At 42.1% G+C, this 19,478-nt stretch overlaps 1 protein-coding gene across 6 annotated transcripts in view; it reads right to left on the minus strand.

Moving 5' to 3' along the window:
• Nucleotides 1-19,478, minus strand: part of LOC139280645 (E3 ubiquitin-protein ligase Mdm2-like) — a 111,624-nt gene that overhangs the window by 67,068 nt on the left and 25,078 nt on the right. For 4 of the 6 annotated variants that reach the window (XM_070900228.1, XM_070900227.1, XM_070900230.1 and 1 more), the window contains exon 11: nucleotides 14,280-18,633. In XM_070900228.1, coding sequence (XP_070756329.1) covers nucleotides 18,109-18,633 — 525 coding nt within the window. In that variant the 3' untranslated portion in view covers nucleotides 14,280-18,108. Of the gene's footprint in view, nucleotides 1-7,883; nucleotides 7,962-14,279; nucleotides 18,634-19,478 lie in introns of those variants that run through there. The other 2 variants (XM_070900232.1, XM_070900231.1) reach the window with 1 other exon arrangement.

A 19,478-nucleotide genomic window follows, 5' to 3' on the forward strand; every position in this document is an offset into this window, starting at 1 on the left:
CCAATGTCCCAGGAATTTGAATCCCTCTCCCTTGCACCACTCCTCAAGCCACATATTCACCCTAGCTATCCTGCTATTTCTACTCTGACCAGCACGTGGCACTGGTAGCAATCCTAAGATTACTACCTTTAAGATCCTACTTTTTAATTTAACTCCTAGCTCCCTAAATTCAACTTGTAGGACCTCATTCCGCTTTTTACCTATATCGTTGGTACCTATATGCACCACGACAACTGGCTGTTCACCCTCCCCCTCCAGAATGCCCTGCAGCCGCTCCGAGACATCCATGACCCTTGCACCAGGGAGGCAACATACCATCCTGGAGTCTCGGTTGTGACCGCAGAAACGCCTATCTATCTCCCTTACAATAGAATCCCTTACCACTATAGCTCTCCCTCTCTTTTTCCTGTCCTCCTGTGCAGCAGAGCCACCCACAGTGCCATGAACTTGGTTGCTGCTGCCTTCCCCGGTGAGCCATCTCCCCCAACAATATCCAAAGCGGTATATCTGTTTTAGAGGGAGATGACTACAGGGGAGTTCTGCACAGCCTTCCTACTGCTGCTCTGCCTGATGGTCAGCTTTTCCCTATCGCCTTTGTAATCTTTACCTGCGGTGTTGGCCTTTATTGGTAGGGGGGTGGAGTATAAAAGCAGAGAAATCCTGCTATAACTGTACAGGGCATTAGTGAGACCACACCTGGAGTACTGCATACAGTTTTGGTCTCCTTATTTAAGGAGGGATATACTTGCATTGGAGGTAGTTCAGAGAAGGTTGTCGAGGTTGATTCCTGAGATGAAGGGGTTGTCATATGAAGAAAGGTTTGGCCTATACTCATTGCAGTTTAGAAGACAGAGGTGATCTTATTGAAACATATAAGATTCTGAGAGGGCTTGACAGGGTAGATGCAGAAAGGATGTTTCCTCTCGTGGGGGAATCTAGAACGAGGGGGCATAGTTTCAGAATAAGGGATTGCTCATTTAAAACAGAAATGAGGAAGAATTTCTTCAGAGGGTCGTGAATTTTTGGAATTCTCTACCCCAATGAGCTGTGGAGGTTGGGTCATTGAATATATTTAAGATGGAGATAAACAGATTTCTGAACGATAAGGAAGTCAAGGGTTATGGGGAGTGGGCACGAGTAAGGCCACGATCAGATCAACCATGATCTTATTGAATGGCGGAGCAGGCTCGAGGGGACAGACGGCCTACTCCTGCTCCTATTTCTTATGTTCTTATGTAAGTACCACATAAAAGGCTGGTTAACAAAATTGAAGCTCATAGAATAGGAGGGTCAGTGTCAACTTGGATAAGAAATTCCCTTAAGGACAGAAAACAGTGCGTTGTGGTGAATGGTTGTTTTTCAGACTGGAGGATGGTAGACTGTGGTGTTCCCCAAGGGTCAGTGCTAGGACCACTGCTTTTTTTGATATATAATGACTTGGATGTTCGAATACAGAGTAAAATTTCAAAATTTGCCGATGATACCAAACCTGGAGGTATGGCAAACATTGAGGATGATACAAATCGATTGCAACATGACAGATAGGCTAGCAGAATGGGCAGACAAGTGGTAGATGGAATTTAATACAGACAAGTGTGAGGTGATGCATTTGTCAGAAGGGATAGGGAGAAACAATACAGACTTAATTGCACAATTCTGAAGAGTGTGCAGGGACAGAGGGACCTGGAAAACATAGAAAATAGGTGCAGGAGTAGGCCATCCGGCCCTTCGAGCCTGCACCACCGTTCAATAAGATCATGGCTGATCATTCCTTCAGTACCCCGTTCCTACTTTCTCTCCATACCCCTTGATCCCCTTAGCCACAAGGGCCATATCTAACTCCCTCTTTAATATATCCAATGAACTGGCATCAGCCACTCTCTGCGGTAGGGAATTCCATAGGTTAACAACTCTGAGTGAAGAAGTTCCTCCTCATCTCAGTCCTAAATGGCTTACTCCTTATCCTAAGACTATGTCCCCTGGTTCCGGACTTCCCAAACATCGGGAACATTCTTCCTGCATTTAACCTGTCCAGTCCTGTCAGAATTTTACATGTTTCCATGAGATCCCCTCTCATCCTTCTAAACTCCAGTGAATACAGGCCCAGTTGATCCAGTCTCTCCTCATATGTCAGTCCTGCCATCCCAGGAATCAGTCTGGTGAACCTTTGCTGCTCTCCCTCAATAGCAAGAACGTCCTTCCTCAGATTAGGAGACCAAAACTGAACAATATTCCAGCTAAGGCCTCACCAAGGCCCTATACAACTTCAGTAAGGCTTCCCTGCTCCTATACTTAAATCCCCTTGCTTTGAAGGGCAACATACCATTTGCCTTCTTCACCACCTGCTGTACCTGCATGCCAATCTTCAATGACTGATGAATCATGACACCCGGTCTCTCTGCACCTCCCCTTTTCCTAATCTTCCGCCATTCAGATAATATTCTGCCTTCATGTTTTTTCACCCAAAGTGGATAACCTCACATTTATCCACCTTATACTGCATCTGCCATGTATTTTGCCCACTCGCCTAACCTGTCCAAATCACCCTGCAACCTCTTAGCGTCCTCACAGCTCACGCCGCCGCCCAGTTTAGTGTCATCTGCAAACTTGGAGCTATTACACTCAATCCTATCATCCAAATCATTAATACATATATTGTAAAGAGCTGGGGTCCCAGCACCGAGCCCTGCGGCACTCCACTAGTCACTGCCTGCCATTCTGAAAAGGACCCGTTAATCCTGACTCTCTGCCAACCAGTTCTCTATCCACATCAGTACATTACCCACAATACCATGTGCTTTGATTTTGCACACCAATCTCTTGTGTGGGACCTTGTCAAAAGCTTTTTGAAAGTCCAAATGCACCACATCCACTGGTTCTCCCTTGTCCACTCTACTAGTTACATCCTCAAAAAATTCCAGAAGATTTGTCAAGCATGATTTCCCCTTCATAAATCCATGCTGACTTGGATCAATCCTATCACTGCTTTCCAAATGTGCTGCTATTTCATCCTTAATGATTGATTCCAACATTTTCCCCACTACTGATGCCAGGCTAACTGGTCTACAATAACCAGTTTTCTCTCTCCCTCCTTTTTTTAAAAAGTGGTGTTACATTAGCAACCCTCCAGTCCATAGGAACTGATCCAGAGTCAATAAACTGTTGGAATATTATCACCAATGCATCCACTATTTCTAGGGCCACTTCCTTAAGTACTCTGGGATGTAGACTATCAGGCCCTGGGGATTTATCAGCCTTCAATCCCGTCAATTTCCCTCACACAATTTCCCGCCGAATAAGGATATCCTTCAGTTCCTCCTTCTCACTAGACCTTCGGACCCCTAGTACATCCGGAAGGTTATTTGTGTCTTCCTTTGTGAAGACAGAACCAAAGTACTTGTTCAATTGGTCTGCCATTTCTTTGTTGCCCATTATAAATTCACCCAAATCCGACTGCAAGGGACCTACGTTTGTCTTCACTAATCTTTTTCTCTTCACATATCTATAGAAGCTTTTGTAGTCATTTTTTATGTTTCCGGCAGGCTTCCTCTCGTACTCTATTTTCCCCCTCTTAATTAATCCCTTTGTCCTCCTCTGCTGTATTCTAAATTTCTCCCAGTCCTCAGGCTTGCTACTTTTTCTGGATAATTTGTATGCCTCTTCCTTGGATTTAACACTATCCCTAATTTCCCTTGTTAGCCACAGTTGAGCCACCTTCCCAGTTTTTTTTTTACTTCAGACAGGGATGTACAATTGTTGAAGTTCGTCCAGATAATCTTTAAAGGTTTGCCATTGCCTATCCACCGTCAACCCTTTAAAGTATTGTGTACAGTTTTGGTCTCCTAACTTGAGGAAGGACATTCTTGCTATTGAGGGAGTGCAGCGAAGGTTCACCAGACTGATTCCCGGGATGGCGGGACTGACATATCAAGAAAGACTGGATCAACTGGGCTTGTATTCACTGGAGTTCAGAAGAATGAGGGGACCTCATAGAAACGTTTAAAATTCTGATGGGTTTAGACAGGTTAGATGCAGGAAGAATGTTCCCAATGTTGGGGAAGTCCAGAACTAGGGGTCACAGTCTAATGATAAGGGGTAAGCCATTTAGGACCGAGATGAGGATAAACTTCTTCACCCAGAGAGTGGTGAACCTGTGGAATTCTCTACCACAGAAAGTTGTTGAGGCCAATTCACTAAAGATATTCAAAAAGGAGTTAGATGTAGTCCTTACTACTAGGGGGATCAAGGGGTATGGCGAGAAAGCAGGAATGGGGTACTGAAGTTGCATGTTCAGCCATGAACTCATTGAATGACGGTGCAGGCTCGAAGGGCTGAATGGCCTACTCTTGCACCTATTTTCTATGTTTCTATGTTTCTAGTATCATTTGCCAGTCTAATCTTGCCAATTCGCACCTCATACCATCAAAGTTACCTTTCCTTAAGTTCAGGACCCTAGTTTCTGAATTAACTTTGTCACTCTCCATCTTAATGAAGAATTCTACCATATTATGGTCACTCTTCCCCAAGGGGCCTCGCACAACAAGATTGCTAATTAGTCCCTTCTCATTACACATCACCCAGTCTAGGATGGCCAGCTCTCTGGTTGGTTCCTCGTCATATTGGTCTAGAAAACCATCGCCAATAACACTCCAGGAAATCCTCCTCCACCGCATTGCTACCAGTTAGGTTAGCCCAATCAATATGTAGATTAAAGTCGCCCATGATTACTGCTGTACCTTTATTGCACACATCCCTTATTTCTTGTTTGATGCTGTCCCCAACCTCACTACTACTATTTGGTGGCCTGTACATAACGCCCACAAGCGTTTTCTGCCCTTTGGTATTCCGTAGCTCCACCCATACCGATTCCACATCATCCCAGCTAATGTCCTTCCTTACAATTGCATTAATTTCCTCTTTAACGAACAACACCTCCTTTTCCTTTCTGTCTATCCTTCCTAAATGCTGAATACCCCTGGATGTTGAGTTCCCAGCCTTGGTCACCCTGGAGCCATGTTTCCGTGATGCCAATCACATCATACCCGTTAACTGCTATCTGCGCAGTTAATTTGTCCACCTTATTCCGAATACTCCTCGCATTGAGGCACAGAACCTTCAGGCTTGTCTTTTTAACACACTAATACCCTTTAGAATTCTGCTGTAAAGTGGCCCTTTTTATTTTTTGCCTTGGGTTTCTTTGCCGTCCACTTTTACTATTCTCCTCTCCATCTTTTGCTTCTGTCTCCATTTTATTCCCCTCTGTCTCCCTGCATAGGTTCCCATCCCCCTGCCATATTAGTGCTGTTTGGGAGGAGTTAAACTAACAAACACTCCTCCTAGGACATTGGTTCTGGCCCTGCCCAGGTTCAGACCGTCCAGTTTGTACTGGTCCCACCTCCCCCAGAACCGGTTCCAATGTCCCAGGAATTTGAATCCCTCCCTTCTGCACCACTGCTCAAGCCATGTATTCATCTGAGCTATCCTGTGATTCCTACTCTGACTAGCACGTGGCACAGGTAGCAATCCTGAGATTACTACTTTTGAGGTCCTACTTTTTAAATTTAACTCCTAGCTCCCTAAATTCGTCTCGTAGGACCTCATCCCGTTTTTTACCTATACCGTTGGTACCTATATGCACCACGACAACTGGCTGTTCACCCTCTCTTTTCAGAATGTCCTGCACCCGCTGCGAGACATCCTTGACCCTTGCACCAGGGAGGCAACATACCATCCTGGAGTCTCGGTTGCGGCCGCAGAAATGCCTATCTATTCCCCTTACAATCGAATCCCCGATCACTATTGCTCTCCCACTCTTTTTCCTGCCCTCCTGTGCAGCAGAGCCAGCCACGGTGCCATGAACCTGGCTGTTGCTGCTCTCCCTTGATGAGTCATCCCCCTCAACAGTACCCAAAGCGGTGTATCTGCTTTGCAGGGGGATGACCGCAGGGGACCCCTACACTACCTTCCTTGCACTGCTCTTCCTGTTGGTCTTCCATTCCCTATCTGGCTGTGGACCCTTTACCTGCGGTAATACCAACTCACTAAATGTGCTATTCACATCATTCTCAGCATCGTGCATGCTCCAGAGTGAATCCACCCGCAGCACCAGTTCCACAACGCGGTCCGTCAGGAGCTGGAGGAGGATACACTTCCCGCACACGTAGTCGTCAGGGACACCGGAGGCGTCCCTGATTTCCCACATGGTACAGGAGGAGCATAACATGTGTCTGAGCTCTCCTGCCATGACTTATCCCCTAGATTAACTTAATTTGGCAACAATGCTAAATGTTACTTACTGAAATAGAAAAGAAAAAGAAAAGCTACTTACCAATCACCAGCCAATCACTTACCCCCTTGGCTGTGACGCACCTTTTGATTTCTTTCTACTTTTTTGCCTCCCTGCTGTAGCTGCACAAGCACGCCTCTCCGACTCCCCGAGCTGCCGCCGCATTGGGCCTTTTATAGGGGGTTCATGTGCATAGATCTTTGAAGGTGGCACGACATATTGGTGGAAGGTAGAATTCGGCTGGGCAGCTCTTTTTTGACCAACACCGACATGATGGGCTGAATGGCCTCCTTCTGTGTCGCAATTTTTCTATGATATGTGCTCTCCCCATTCTACCAAAATGTATTACTTCACATAGGCTATGTATGTTTTGGGGGTATATCGCTCCATCAGAACTGAAGACTAAAAGATAAACAGCCATTATAGTAAGGTTGGAAAAAATTGAGAGAAAAAGGATGGAAGGAGAGAAAGAAACAAAAACAAAACAACAGATACACCAGTCAGAGCCAAGGAATAAATGTGTGGAATGACCTGCAAATTGCTCAATAGAAAATTGTTAAGTGACACAAAAGATCACTGATGAGGTAATCGAGAAAAATTCAAAGAACAAAAACAAAATGCAAATTGCGTAGGGTGAAAAGACACACAAGTGGCCCACACAAACAAAGAAGTAAGAAACGAGCACAAGGAAGGGAGACAATCAAAAAACAACTTCCAAATGCAGATGCGATCTGAAGTGTAAAAAAGACTAGTAAAACACAATGGAGTTGAACTTCTACGGGGCTTCTCCTGATCTCCTGCTGTATCGTTGGCAAAAGAAAAGTGGAAACTACTGAGAAACAGCATAAACAACCTTTCATACCATTTTTTGGGGGTTTCCTTCTGCTGAAGTTACGATAGCAGGTTGGAAAAAGCCCCCATGGAAATGCTAGATGGGCAAGTGCCAGTCTTGAGAGAGAAATACAAGTCAACATCGCAGGCTAAGACCGCTGTGTTCTGAAAAAGGGTAGCCGCCACTTCAAACTTCAATGCGTCACCACCCTCCCCTCCCAAACAGACAGACCAATCCCACAGCACAAATACGACCTGCTGTAAAGGAAATGGAGGATATAGCGGAAGCATTTTACAATGAAACCGAGATTAGGCGATTGCTTCGCTAAAGATTTTGGTTCCTTCTGCAAGTTTGACCCGGATCTCTATATGGCTCTCCCACTTTAAATTCTTCACTCTGACTTGTGTTTGATCTCTTGCATTGTTCCAACAAAGCGCAACGCAAGCTTCAGAAACTGTATCATCCTTCTGCTGAGTACTCTGTTACCCTTTGCTCTGTACATTTTATTCGGTAATTTCACAAGTATGTAACTTTAAAAAAAAAAATCATTCTTGGGATGTGGGCCATTAGAACTCGTATTCAATTCTCTTGATTAGTAGTCCAGTAACACAATCACTGCATTACCATACCTGGTGAATACTCATTCACACAATCTACTTTCTTCTGTGCACAATGCCTTGGTTAAGCAGGCTGTCACCGACGACCAGCTTTCAGCCTCTACCACTCTAATTTGTTACATGTGTGTGAAAGCTTACAGTAACTCACCTTCCAGTGTTTCCCTTCCTCTCTTCACTTGTGGAAGTGGCTGGCCTCCAGAAAAAGACAAGACGACTGTTCGCCCAGCTAAATGAGAAAAAAAAAATAATTTATGAAGGCAGTACAGTATGACTTTTTGCAAAAAAGTAATAATTATGACCACAACACAAGATATATTGAAAGGTGGGACCAAAGACTGACATTTCAGTTTGCAAATCCTCTTACTCCATGTGATAAATACCCATTAGTTGGGCCTGGCTGTGAAAACTCATCCTATGAGTGTTCTGAGGATATTGGATTTACTGACTATTATTGGCAATGCCTCACAAGACAAAGACTAGTCATGTTGGTTTTGGCCAATGGAGAAAACTGAATAGCTCAGGCACAACCAATATCTTCAGCTGGAAAATGTGAAAACTCCCGTCTTTTTGGAAACTAAAGACATATAAAAAGTGTTTAAAAAAAAACTGAACAGAACCAGTTAAAGTAAAACATTTCCTAGATATAAGCAAATATTTTACACTTCGTCCTCTGCATTTCCACTTTACCAACTGCAAGTCAGTAAGATTAATAGATGGTTCTGTTTTATCACAAAACTTTCCTTATGACCTAAAGCTAAGACTTGCAACATCATGTTTTACATAGAAATTACAACGCAGACCCAAGCCATTTGGTCTAATCTGTCTGCATTGGTGTTGATCCTTCATATGAGCAATAATCCTTTTTACATATGCTCAACCTGTTCCCATATCCCCTTATTTCCCTTCAACCACCCATCTAATCTATTCCTCATACCTGGACCAAGGATGTACCATGACTATAAATTGACAGCCATGTTGTCTTTATGAAGCTGAACAGAGCAGTTTCCTTTCCTTAATCTGTTTTGTTTTCTTGAATTGCACTGTTTCGTATCCATTTACTTCTATTTATTTTTGATTTGACATAAATTTGGCTAGGTACAATAAAGAGACTTCCCGCTAATGCATTTGGAAAGGAATTTGCACCAGGCAGCAGGTCCAATTAAAAGAAAAAGTAAACCATTTTGCTATTGAATGATTATAAATTCTGTTGCTACATTTCAATATGTACAAAAATCACATTCAATTGTAAAGAGCATGATGTTACTTTCCTATGTATAATTACAATATTTGTAAAATTAGCTAGAGATTCACTAGTCCTTCTAATAGTATTGAAAATATTATAAATTCCCCACCATTTTAATTCTCAGAATACTGAATATCAAAATTGAAAAAAAGCATTACTCTTCCAGTGTTTGTAACTTCTATAAGTTTGACAGAGAACTATTTCTTCCTTGCCAATTTTCCATCAGTTCAAATTATGAGGACTGATGTTTTCTATTGATATTGGTGCCATAATGGAAGAAAGTACTTGGAAATATAGAAATGATGAAGCTGCACAACTAAAACAAGGATTTCTTCACTCTGCCCTCAGTGATCAGACAATATTGCATCTGGGTTCATGAGATGGAACTGCCATTGTTGACATTTCACGACATGAAAGATATGAGAATGAGAAATTTATAATTAAATGGTTGTTACACTTAAGACATGCTGATAATTTTAGCTGGATATTTAGAATTTATGAGAAAGGATTTTTGACTATAATTAATGAGGTGTTTCAGCAGATATAGCTCAACAACAACCTGCATTTATATAGCATCTTTAATTTAGAAAATATCCCAAAGGACTTCACAAAAAATGGACACAGTCAAATAAGATATTAGGAGGCTCAAAAGCTTGGTCAAAGAGGAGTTTTAAAGAGGATCAAAAGAGCAAACGGAAGTGAATAAGTGTTGGAGCTAAGGGTGGAGGTAAAGGAGCAAAGGATGCACAAAAGGCCGGAGTCAGAGGGAATTGAGAGTTTTTGCATGTTGGGGATGGGGGAGGTAGGGATAGGTTGTCGGGCTGGAGGAGATTACAGTGATAGGGAAGCCATTAAAGGATTTAAGCTTAAGAATCAGAATTTGACACATTGGAACCAGGAACCAACGTCAATCTGCTAGGATAGCATTGATGGACAAATAAGACTTGTTGCAGTATAGGATACGGGCAGCAGTGCTTTGGATAAGCTGACATTTAGAGGCTGGAGGATGGGAGGCCAGCTAGAACAGCACTGAATAAGAGAATCTGGGGGTGACAATGGCATGTGAGATTAATAGAGGTGTTCAAAATTATGACGGGTTTTTATCTAGTTGATAGGGGAAAAACTGTTTGCACTAGCAGGAGGGTCGATAGCCAGATGACGCAGATTCAAGATAATTGGCAAAAGAACCAGGGGTGGGAAGGTGAGAATTTCTTTCTTAAGCAGCGAGTCATTAGCATCTGGAAAGCGCTGCCTGAAAGAGTGGAGGAAGCAGATTCAATAGTAACTTTCAAAAGGGAATTGGCTATATATATAGGAAAAAGAAAAACTTGCAGTGCTACAGGGAAGAACAGGGGAGTGGGACTAATTGGATTACTCTTTCAAAGAGCTGGCATAGGCATGATGGGCCAAATGGCCTCCTTCTGTGCTGTAAGATTCTATGATGGTTTCAATGGCAGGTGGGCTGAGGTAAGGGCAGAGGCAAGTGATGTTATGGAAATTAAGTAGGCATCTTTGTGACGGAAAGGATGTGGGATCAAAAGCTCCGCTTGGGCTTGAATAGGATACTGAGGTTGCCAACAGTCTGGTTCATCCGGAGACAGTGATTGGGGTGAAAGTTGGTGATGAGGGTATGGATTTTGAGAGGCCACAATCTTCCGACTGTTTAGCTTTAGGAAATTGTGCCTCATCCAAAAGTGGATGTTGAATAAGCAGTCTGACAACACAGAAGGGCTGGAGAGGTAGAGCTGGTTATCATGACCATACATGTAGAAGCTGACTCCACATCTGTGGATAATGTAACCAAGGGGGCAGCATAGAGATAAGAAACAGAAGGCTAAGTATAGATTCTTGTGGAATTATGGAGGTAACATTCAAGGGTAAGAGAAGAGAAGGCATTGGCATTGACACTACCTACAATTGGAACTAGATCGAGGACAAGAGAGCAGTGCATTGAGGAGGATGGTGTGGTTGAATGAGTTAAAAATTGCAGAATGGTCAAGGACAAAGAGGGCAATGCACTATGGTCACAGTCAGAATGTCATTTATGACTTTAGCTAGGACCATTTTGGGACTGTGGGAGGAACAGCAATCTCTTGGCGATTTAAACAGGGAGTAACTACAAATTTGAGATGCAATATGTTCGAGGATCTCAGCGAGGAATGGGCATTTGCAGATGGGGGTTTTAGGTTGTAAGGATAGAGGAATCGAAGGAACAAGAGATGGGTCTTACAATTGAGATGAGTTCAGAGAGGGCATGAGGGGCGAGAAGAGCAACACTAGAGGGTTTCAGGGCAAGGGGTAAAAATGGAGGAATATTTGGCTTGATGGCCCAAGAGAAGAGAGGAGGGGGTGGAAAGCAGCAGAGGCAACTCAATGGATTGTTTCTATCTTGGTGACAACAAAAGATGATGAGCTCCTCACACTTGTTAGAGGCGAGGGTGGAAAGGATTGGAGAGTGAGGTGTAAAAGGGGTAGCTGGTGGTGGAGAAAAGAAGCTGGGGGGGGGGGGGAGGCTGGGGTGGTTTCTTGGATGATCCTAGAGTAGTGGGTGTTTTACAGAAGAGAATGAGGCCCTGTTGAGCTTGATGTGGTACAATCAGATCTGGCGATGGATAGCTAAACCAAGTGCGCATCAGATACACTCCAGTCTGCATACGCACGGGGCTGAAATTGCCCCTTTTCTAAAGACCTGTTAGTGTCTCTGGAAGGCGGTATCGGGGCGATAAGGACTTTTAGCCAGGGGACGAGCAGCAGAAACGAGCCTCTCGGAATTGTCACCGGGATGACAGTTGTAAAAACGGTTTTGCGCCACCCCCCCATAGTTTTTGCCACAGGCAGCGGCGCACATGGCGATGATGTAATCACCATGCACACTGATTCCCTATTGCTCCGCACCAACCCCTTTACGCCCCACGGGGAAATTGCCCTGCGGGTGCAAAGTTGGCACAGGGCTATGCCGACAGCTTAGCGGGTCGCAAAGAGGTGGTGGTTGGGGCACCCGGTCTGGGGAGGGCCTTGCGCCATGGCCACCATCTTTTTTTGGGGTCGGCCGACTTTATAGTTGGCACAATGGCGGCCAAGCCACCAACAGGCAGCCCAGCATCCCTTCTTGACTTGGTCAGCGCGGTGCTGAGCGACATCCCCGCACATCCACCCCTCTCTCACCCCGCTACTGCCATGCGCCTCCAATGCTGCCCAGATGCTTTTTCATGCGCCCAGATGCTTTTTCATGCACCAAGACCCCAATTCCAGGTCATTTAGGTTCTGCTGGATGATAAATATTTTAAATTTAATTTAAATAGTATGCCATAAACAGGGCAATTTCAGCCCCCCGTATTTAAGGTTAAAAATCGTATATTAAATATGTATTTTCATTTATGTATGAAAGAATAAATAGGTTTACAGGTGGAATTGTAAAATAATCCTCGGAAGTTTAATTTCCAATCTAAACCAGTGTTTAACCAAACCCCTTAAAAAAAGTTTTAAACCGGTTTGGAAACTGAACATTTCATTTGAGCTGGTCATATCACAGGACAACCAGGTTAATTGAGCCATGAAAATCAAGTTGACACATGGCAGCTCAGGTACCCAAATTTTGTATGAAGTAGGAATTTTTTTTTATATATATAAAAAACAGTGGGGGAAAAAAGTAAAGACCAAAAGAAATAATGGTTACAACCCTAATTTTGCAAAGCATGTAGAAATCCCATCTGGTGAGAGGAAAAAAAACAATTAGCTTTAAGGCACTGGAGTAGCTGAGCCAGGTCAGGAAGGCCATAAGGTTGATCCCTGGTCTGTGCAATTAGCCAGCTAGCAAGGTCACCCCAATGATACAGCAGAGAAGGAGACTATTTAAAGCAAAGGAAGGAGTAGAAACAGGAGGCTATTCTGCTAATCATGCCTGTGCCAGCTCTTTGAAAAGACCTATCCCAATTAGTCCCACTCCCCTGCTCTATCCCTATAGCCCTGCAAATGTTTCCACTTCAAGTATTTATCCAATTTCCTTTTGAATGTTATTAAATCATCTTCCAGGACTCTTTCAGGCAGTGCATTCCAGATCATAACTCCCTGCAAAAAATGTTTCTCATGTCGCCTCTGGTTCTTTTGCCAATTACCTTAAATCTGTGTCCTCTAGTTACCAACCCTTCTGTCATAGGAAGCAGTTTCTCCTTATTTACTCTATCAAAACCCTTCATGATTTTGAACACATCTACACCTTCTCTGCTTCAAAGAGAGCAACCTAGTTTCTCCACACAACTGAAGTCTCAATCCTGGTACCATTCGAGTAAGTCTCCTCTGTACCCTCCAAGGTCTTAGCATTCTTCCTAAAGTGTGGTGCCCAAAATTGGCCACATTGTTCCAATTGGGGCCTAACCATTGTTTTCTAAAGGTTTAGTATATCTGCCTTGCTTTTGTACTTCATTCCTCTAGTTATAAAGCCAATGATGCCGTATGCCTTTGTAACAGTCTTCTCAATTAATCCTGCCAGCTTCAAAGACTTGTGTATACACCCTCTGTTCCTGCACCCCTTTAAAATTTTACCATTTAGTTTATATTGCCTCTCATTCCTATTCCAAAATTAATTATTTCACACTTTGTTAAATTGCATCTGCAGGTGTCTGCCCATTTCACCAATCTGGCTATGTTCTCCTTACGTCTGTTCATATCCTCCTCACTGTTTCATGTCATCTGCAAACTTTAAAATGATGTCCTGTACACAAGTCCTGGTAATATAATACTTATCAAAAAGAGCAGTGGTCCAAACATCAACCTCTAGGGAGGGGGGACCCCACTGCATACTTCCTTGCAGTCTGAAAAACGGTTAACCACTACCCTCTGCTTTCAGTCCCTTAGACAATTTCGTATCCATGCAGGACTTTCCCATTAATCCCATGGGCTTCAATTTTGCCAACAAGTTTGTTATGTGGTACTTTATCAAACGCCTTTTGAAAGTTCATATACACATCAACTGCACTACCTTCAGCAACCCTCTTACTTCAATTTGACATTGAATTCACCCACCTTCCTCTTTCACAATACTTTAACCTTATGGATTAAGGAGATACACTGCTTGTTCTGTTGTTCATCAATGTCCCAGATGCCCTGTGGCCCTCGCTGTGCCATTATCAGCCAGCAATGTTGTGGGCAAACTTTTTAAAACCTAAACATGCATGAACAAATCAAAGCACGCGGCAAGATGGCCTGGTCCAGCCAATTCTGGTCCAATGATTCTAGTATTTAAACATTTACCTCTGAAACGCTTATGTATTTTATTGGGTAAATGTGGAATGCGTCAAGCAGTTTTTTTCCTCAAAACCAATTTATTCAATCAACTACACAGAAATTTGAAAATAAAGTTTATACTCTTAACTTAAACAGCACCTGCTTTACAATGGCAGGTCAACCTGCCCATATATTTAATTCTTCTGACTTTTTATATTAAATATATATATTTATTGAACATTGTAGTTACTTTATACATTTTTTATATCACCAACATGGTGATATAAATCATTGCAACATGCCACTCCAACATACACAACAAACTCAAGCCAGAGAGGTTTTTAAATGTTGTGTTAAATTTCAAAATATTAAACCAAGTATTTTAGTCATCATCATAAGCAGTCCCTTGAATCGAGGATGACTTGCTTCCACGTCAAAAAGTTCGCAGGTGTTTCAATGAAGGACCCAAAATTCTAGGTCTCGAACTAAATCTTGAAGGGTGGAAGATGCCTGTGCTTGGATTTATTTAAAAAAAACGTGTGGTGATCATTGCACATCAGCCACCACACGGGCTTGACAGAGCTAGATCTTGGTCCAGTAGCAAGGATTAACCAAGATGACTGGAGACCAGCTCTGCTGCACGGACCTAGTGTGCACACATATCGCAGCGTGTATTACCAAACCCATTTTCTGGAAATGGTTACCATTTTAGACCAACTTATGGAACTTTTACCTAGATCATAAAGCTGCAACAGCAGCTCCACAGAAAACAAAATTTAAGCAAAATAGGCAAGATGCAAATTGCCCACTAAATGTGCAAACTAAAAAATCTTACAAGAACTCAATTTTCTTCACTTTGCCAAGACACTTAGAACTTCAGAAGCTTTATGCAAGAGATATTTTAGGTTGTGAAAGTCCAGACAGCCTCTTTCTTGAAGACGCATTATCACATATCGAATGGGTCCATTTCTGAGGCAACTCGTCATGGATCAAAATGTTTCCTTGCGCAATGCTAATCTTTTCAATGTTGCTGGTGTACTGGGATTGACATTTGAAGCTTGCAAATGTACTTACCTACACTTGCATAATATTGTGACCATCAATTAGAGACCAAAACAAGTCACTGAAGTTGGTTTTATTACAGCTGGAAGACAAGTTATGAATTTTGGATGCTTCTAGCTAATAACAGAAAATCCTCAGATTGGAAATTAATTTCTCTGTTAAGGAGTAGCTTCAGATGATGGAGAGAGAAAAATCTCTGTTCACTTTCCTGGTGTTGCAACATTCCTTCATTTAAAGTCTGAAATGCCAGCACGGGCAAGATTTATGCTATATTTACTTCACAATACTGTCACCATCAGAACCACCAATTCAGAGGCTGTACTACAAAGTAAATGGGGTGGCAAGGCTTCCTCCAAGAGTTGGAGTGTCATCTAAATAGTGGTTTTCATCAGAGCCAGCAACAGTGAATACATTGCCCTGGAAGCATATGCTGGCCACAGTTAGGTGTCGTTTTTGTTGCTTGCTGGCCTCCACAGCTATTTGGAATATCTGATAGCTAAAATAGTAGGGACAACTTACAACTATACAAAAGCAAAATTGCCTATTTTTCAACTTTCATCCATCCAGTATTTCAATTTCTACTATGTAATCTACCCAGTAGGAAATTAGGCAGATTCCACAGCATTGGAAACATCAGTCTGTATTACAGAACTGTTTCTTTATATTGCAGAACCATTTCAAGAAGAGCATAAAAGTACATTCCTCTTCAGTAAATTGCTCCAAACTTTGCCGATGTAAGGGTTACAACAAACCAGGTTGTTGCTCAGAATTCACTGTTCTTCCCTCCCAAGGCAGCTGCTGTTCTAACCAAGACCTGTTCATTACAACAGATCAGCAATTTACTCAATGAAGGCTTCACAGGCATGAACTTGCAAACCACCATTTTCTAGCCACCGCACAGCCTTTTCACTTAATAAATGAGGCTGCAACTTACTTTTTTTGAGGGTTTTTTTTTTTGATTTGAAGAATGGAAGAGAAATCAAAACATAAAAGCTATTTTGTCTACTATTAATAAGATCTGTAAAATCTGTAGTTTGGCAGAAAGCTAGTATTACGGGAAAGACTATCAAGGGGTCAATTATATGGACTAGAACTAAAACTCAAGCTCTTCTTCCCTTAATCATTCCAGGCTTTGAAGTCATTTTTAATGTTATCCAACTCTTCATTTCTTTCTTTTTCTCAATGTAGTTCCCATCCCAAATTCAGTTAACAGCAGTATATTTCCAATTCAGGCTCCCCCGAATCGCTATTAAACCTTTTGGTCAAATTGATTTCTCAACCTGTGCTACAGTACTTCAACCTCATCTCAGGAAACATTTCCCAATGTGGCACTGTTTTTGTTTCACAAGTGTGGAGGGGATAACACAACTTAAATAAAAGTCCCAAGATCACAAGAATAGTCTAACATAAATCAACTTAGCAAAAGCAAAATACTGCAGATGCGAGAAAGGTCATCGATCTGAAATGTTAACTGTTTCTCTCTCCACAGATGCTGCCTGACCTTAGAGTATATCCAGCATTTTCTGTTTTTATCAAATGGAACACAGCAACCTCAAAATCATGCAATGTTTTGTAATGAAGGAAATTGTGCAATTGAGATTCATTATGAAAGTTGTTGAGGCCAGTTCGTTAGATATGGCCCTTATGGCTAAAGGGATCAAGGAGTATGGAGAGAAAGCAGGAATGGGGTACTGAAGTTGCATGATCAGCTTTATGTAGTCTTTTTTTTGTTAACATGACTCCTTCAATATTTTCTTCCTCTTAGCTGTTCCGTACCAGGCAATTTCCAGAGGTAACATTGCCCAGGCATTCACCAATACAGCTGTGAAACCATCTACTCAAATGTGCAAAAGTGGCCCAAGATAATTTTTATCTACCCCCACCGAGCATCTGGTTTTCGCTCCATCCTTTCTCAAAAGCACAGTTGAATTCTATGATTCTACGAACATCTCACTTTGTGGAGGGCTATGGGTTAGAATGGCACTCTTCGGTTAAATTGTAGTGCAGTGTGGTAGAGCAAAAAACAAAGAAAAAGAGGCTTTCCAGAATGTCAGATATGGATGTTTCCAACTCATCAAGTTACAGATTCTAAACCTCAAGGTAGAAATTTAAATCTACACTTTGCTCCAAGAAATATACATCAACATCGAATAAGAGTTTCCTTACATTACAACAGTGACTACATTTCAAAAGTACTTCATTGATTATGAAGCACTTTGGAGTGTGAAAGGCACTACACAAATGCAAGTTCTTTCATTGTGTACATGTACAAGCTAAACTGAGCGTCCAGCAAAGGACTTGGGCATTTTCATTGAACTGCTCAACAAAATATTACAAAAAAAGTGATACCTGAACTCTACAAAAATTTGTATTAATAATTTCCCATTTTAACCAGATCAAAGAATTATATAAGCTTGATGAGAAGGAAATTACTGAATTAAAATCTGAACTTTTAATAAGTTTAATCGTATTAATGGAAAGCTATGTTCTTCATTAAGTTCATATTATCCCAACAGGATCCTCCAATGTCGCAGAATGTTGCAAATGATATTTAAGCACAACCCGGACTTGTGTTCATTTTGAAAATCTACTTTAAAAATCAAGTGCATTCTTAAACACAAGATGTTAAAGTGTGAATTATAATTAATTTAACAGCACAATGGACTACTTTTTCTGATTACCACACCAATGGTAAAATTAACAGGTTACCATTATGATAATGAAACCTAGATCAATATATTTATATGGTGTACTACTTAAAACAGTAGTCAATCTAGATGTTTCCTGAAGTAGTAACTGCCTCAAGAAAAGTTAAAGCTACACCATCAATTATAAATAAATACATTTAACTAAAATAGGTTAACACAACCATTTGGATTGGCTCTCTGCACAAAGGGCATGGTTTGTTTCTCCTTTTCAGCTTCTTTGCACAAGTGTAACATGCGAGGAGATGGCCTGTCCTACCATGAACAATACAACCATTCTTTGGTCGAGTCTGACATATAACACAAGCTTCCAGAGGTCCTGAAGTGTTCAACTCGCCTTTGTCTCCCTTGTCCGCATTTTCTTTGTCAGTCTCCTGGCTGCAGCAGATGAAGCTACCAGATGTAGAAGGTTGCGAGCACTCGGTTTCTTGTGACTCTGAGCAATGAGAAGCCTCACTGATCAAATCTGAACAGTTGGATCCCTTTGACTCTAGTGATATTGACTTCTTGCAATCGGGAACGTCAATACCTTCATCCTGCACGGTGTCACACTGTTGAAGTTTAGGCTTATCTGGAAGCCAGTCTTGGCGAAGTGACCAGCATCGATGACAGTACCGTGGCAATGGAGGATTCAGCTCTTCACATTTGGAACATTTCCAATAATCCTGTAATTGAATTTTATTGCTGTAAGTCGATTGTTTGAAATGCAAGCAAACATACAAAGGAAATGGGTAGCATTACTTAATTGTTGACGTGATAGAAACATAGAAAATAGGAGCAGTAGGCCATTCAGCCCTTCGTGTCTACACCGCCATTCAATATCATGGATGATCCTCTATCTCAACACCATATTCCCGCTTTTTCCCCCAGACTTTTTGATGCCTTTTGTTTCTAGAAATCTATCTATCTCCCTCCTAAATATATTCAGTGACTTGGCCTCCACAGCCTTCTGTGGTAGAGAATTCCACAGGTTCACCACCCTCCGAGTGAAAACATTTCTCTTCATCTCGGTCCTAAATTTCCTGCCCCATATCCTGAGACTGTGACCCCTTGTTCTAGACTTCCCAGCCACGGGAAACATCCTCCCCGCATCCAGTCTATCCAACCCAGTCAGAATTTTATATGTTTCACTGAGTTCCCCTCTCATTCTTCTAAACGCTTGTGAATACAGGCCTAGTCGACCCAATCTCGCCTCATAAAAAAGTCCTGCCATCCCAGGAATCAGTCTGGTGAACCTTCGCTGCACTCCCTCTATGGCAAGTATATCCTTTCTTAGGTTAGAAGACCAAAACTGTACATAATACTCCAGGTGCAGTCTCACCAAGGCTCTGTATAACTGTAGCAAGACATCCTTGCTCCTGTACTCAAATCCTTACAATGAAGGCCAACATATCATTTGCCTTACTAACTGCTTGCTGCACCTTCATGTTTGCTTTCAATGACTGATGTACAAGGACACCCAGGTCCTGCTGTACATTGACACTTCCCAAGCCATCACCATTTAAATAAT

The sequence above is a fragment of the Pristiophorus japonicus genome, chromosome 15 (assembly GCF_044704955.1).
Source record: "Pristiophorus japonicus isolate sPriJap1 chromosome 15, sPriJap1.hap1, whole genome shotgun sequence".
Classification (NCBI taxonomy): Eukaryota; Metazoa; Chordata; class Chondrichthyes; family Pristiophoridae; genus Pristiophorus; species Pristiophorus japonicus.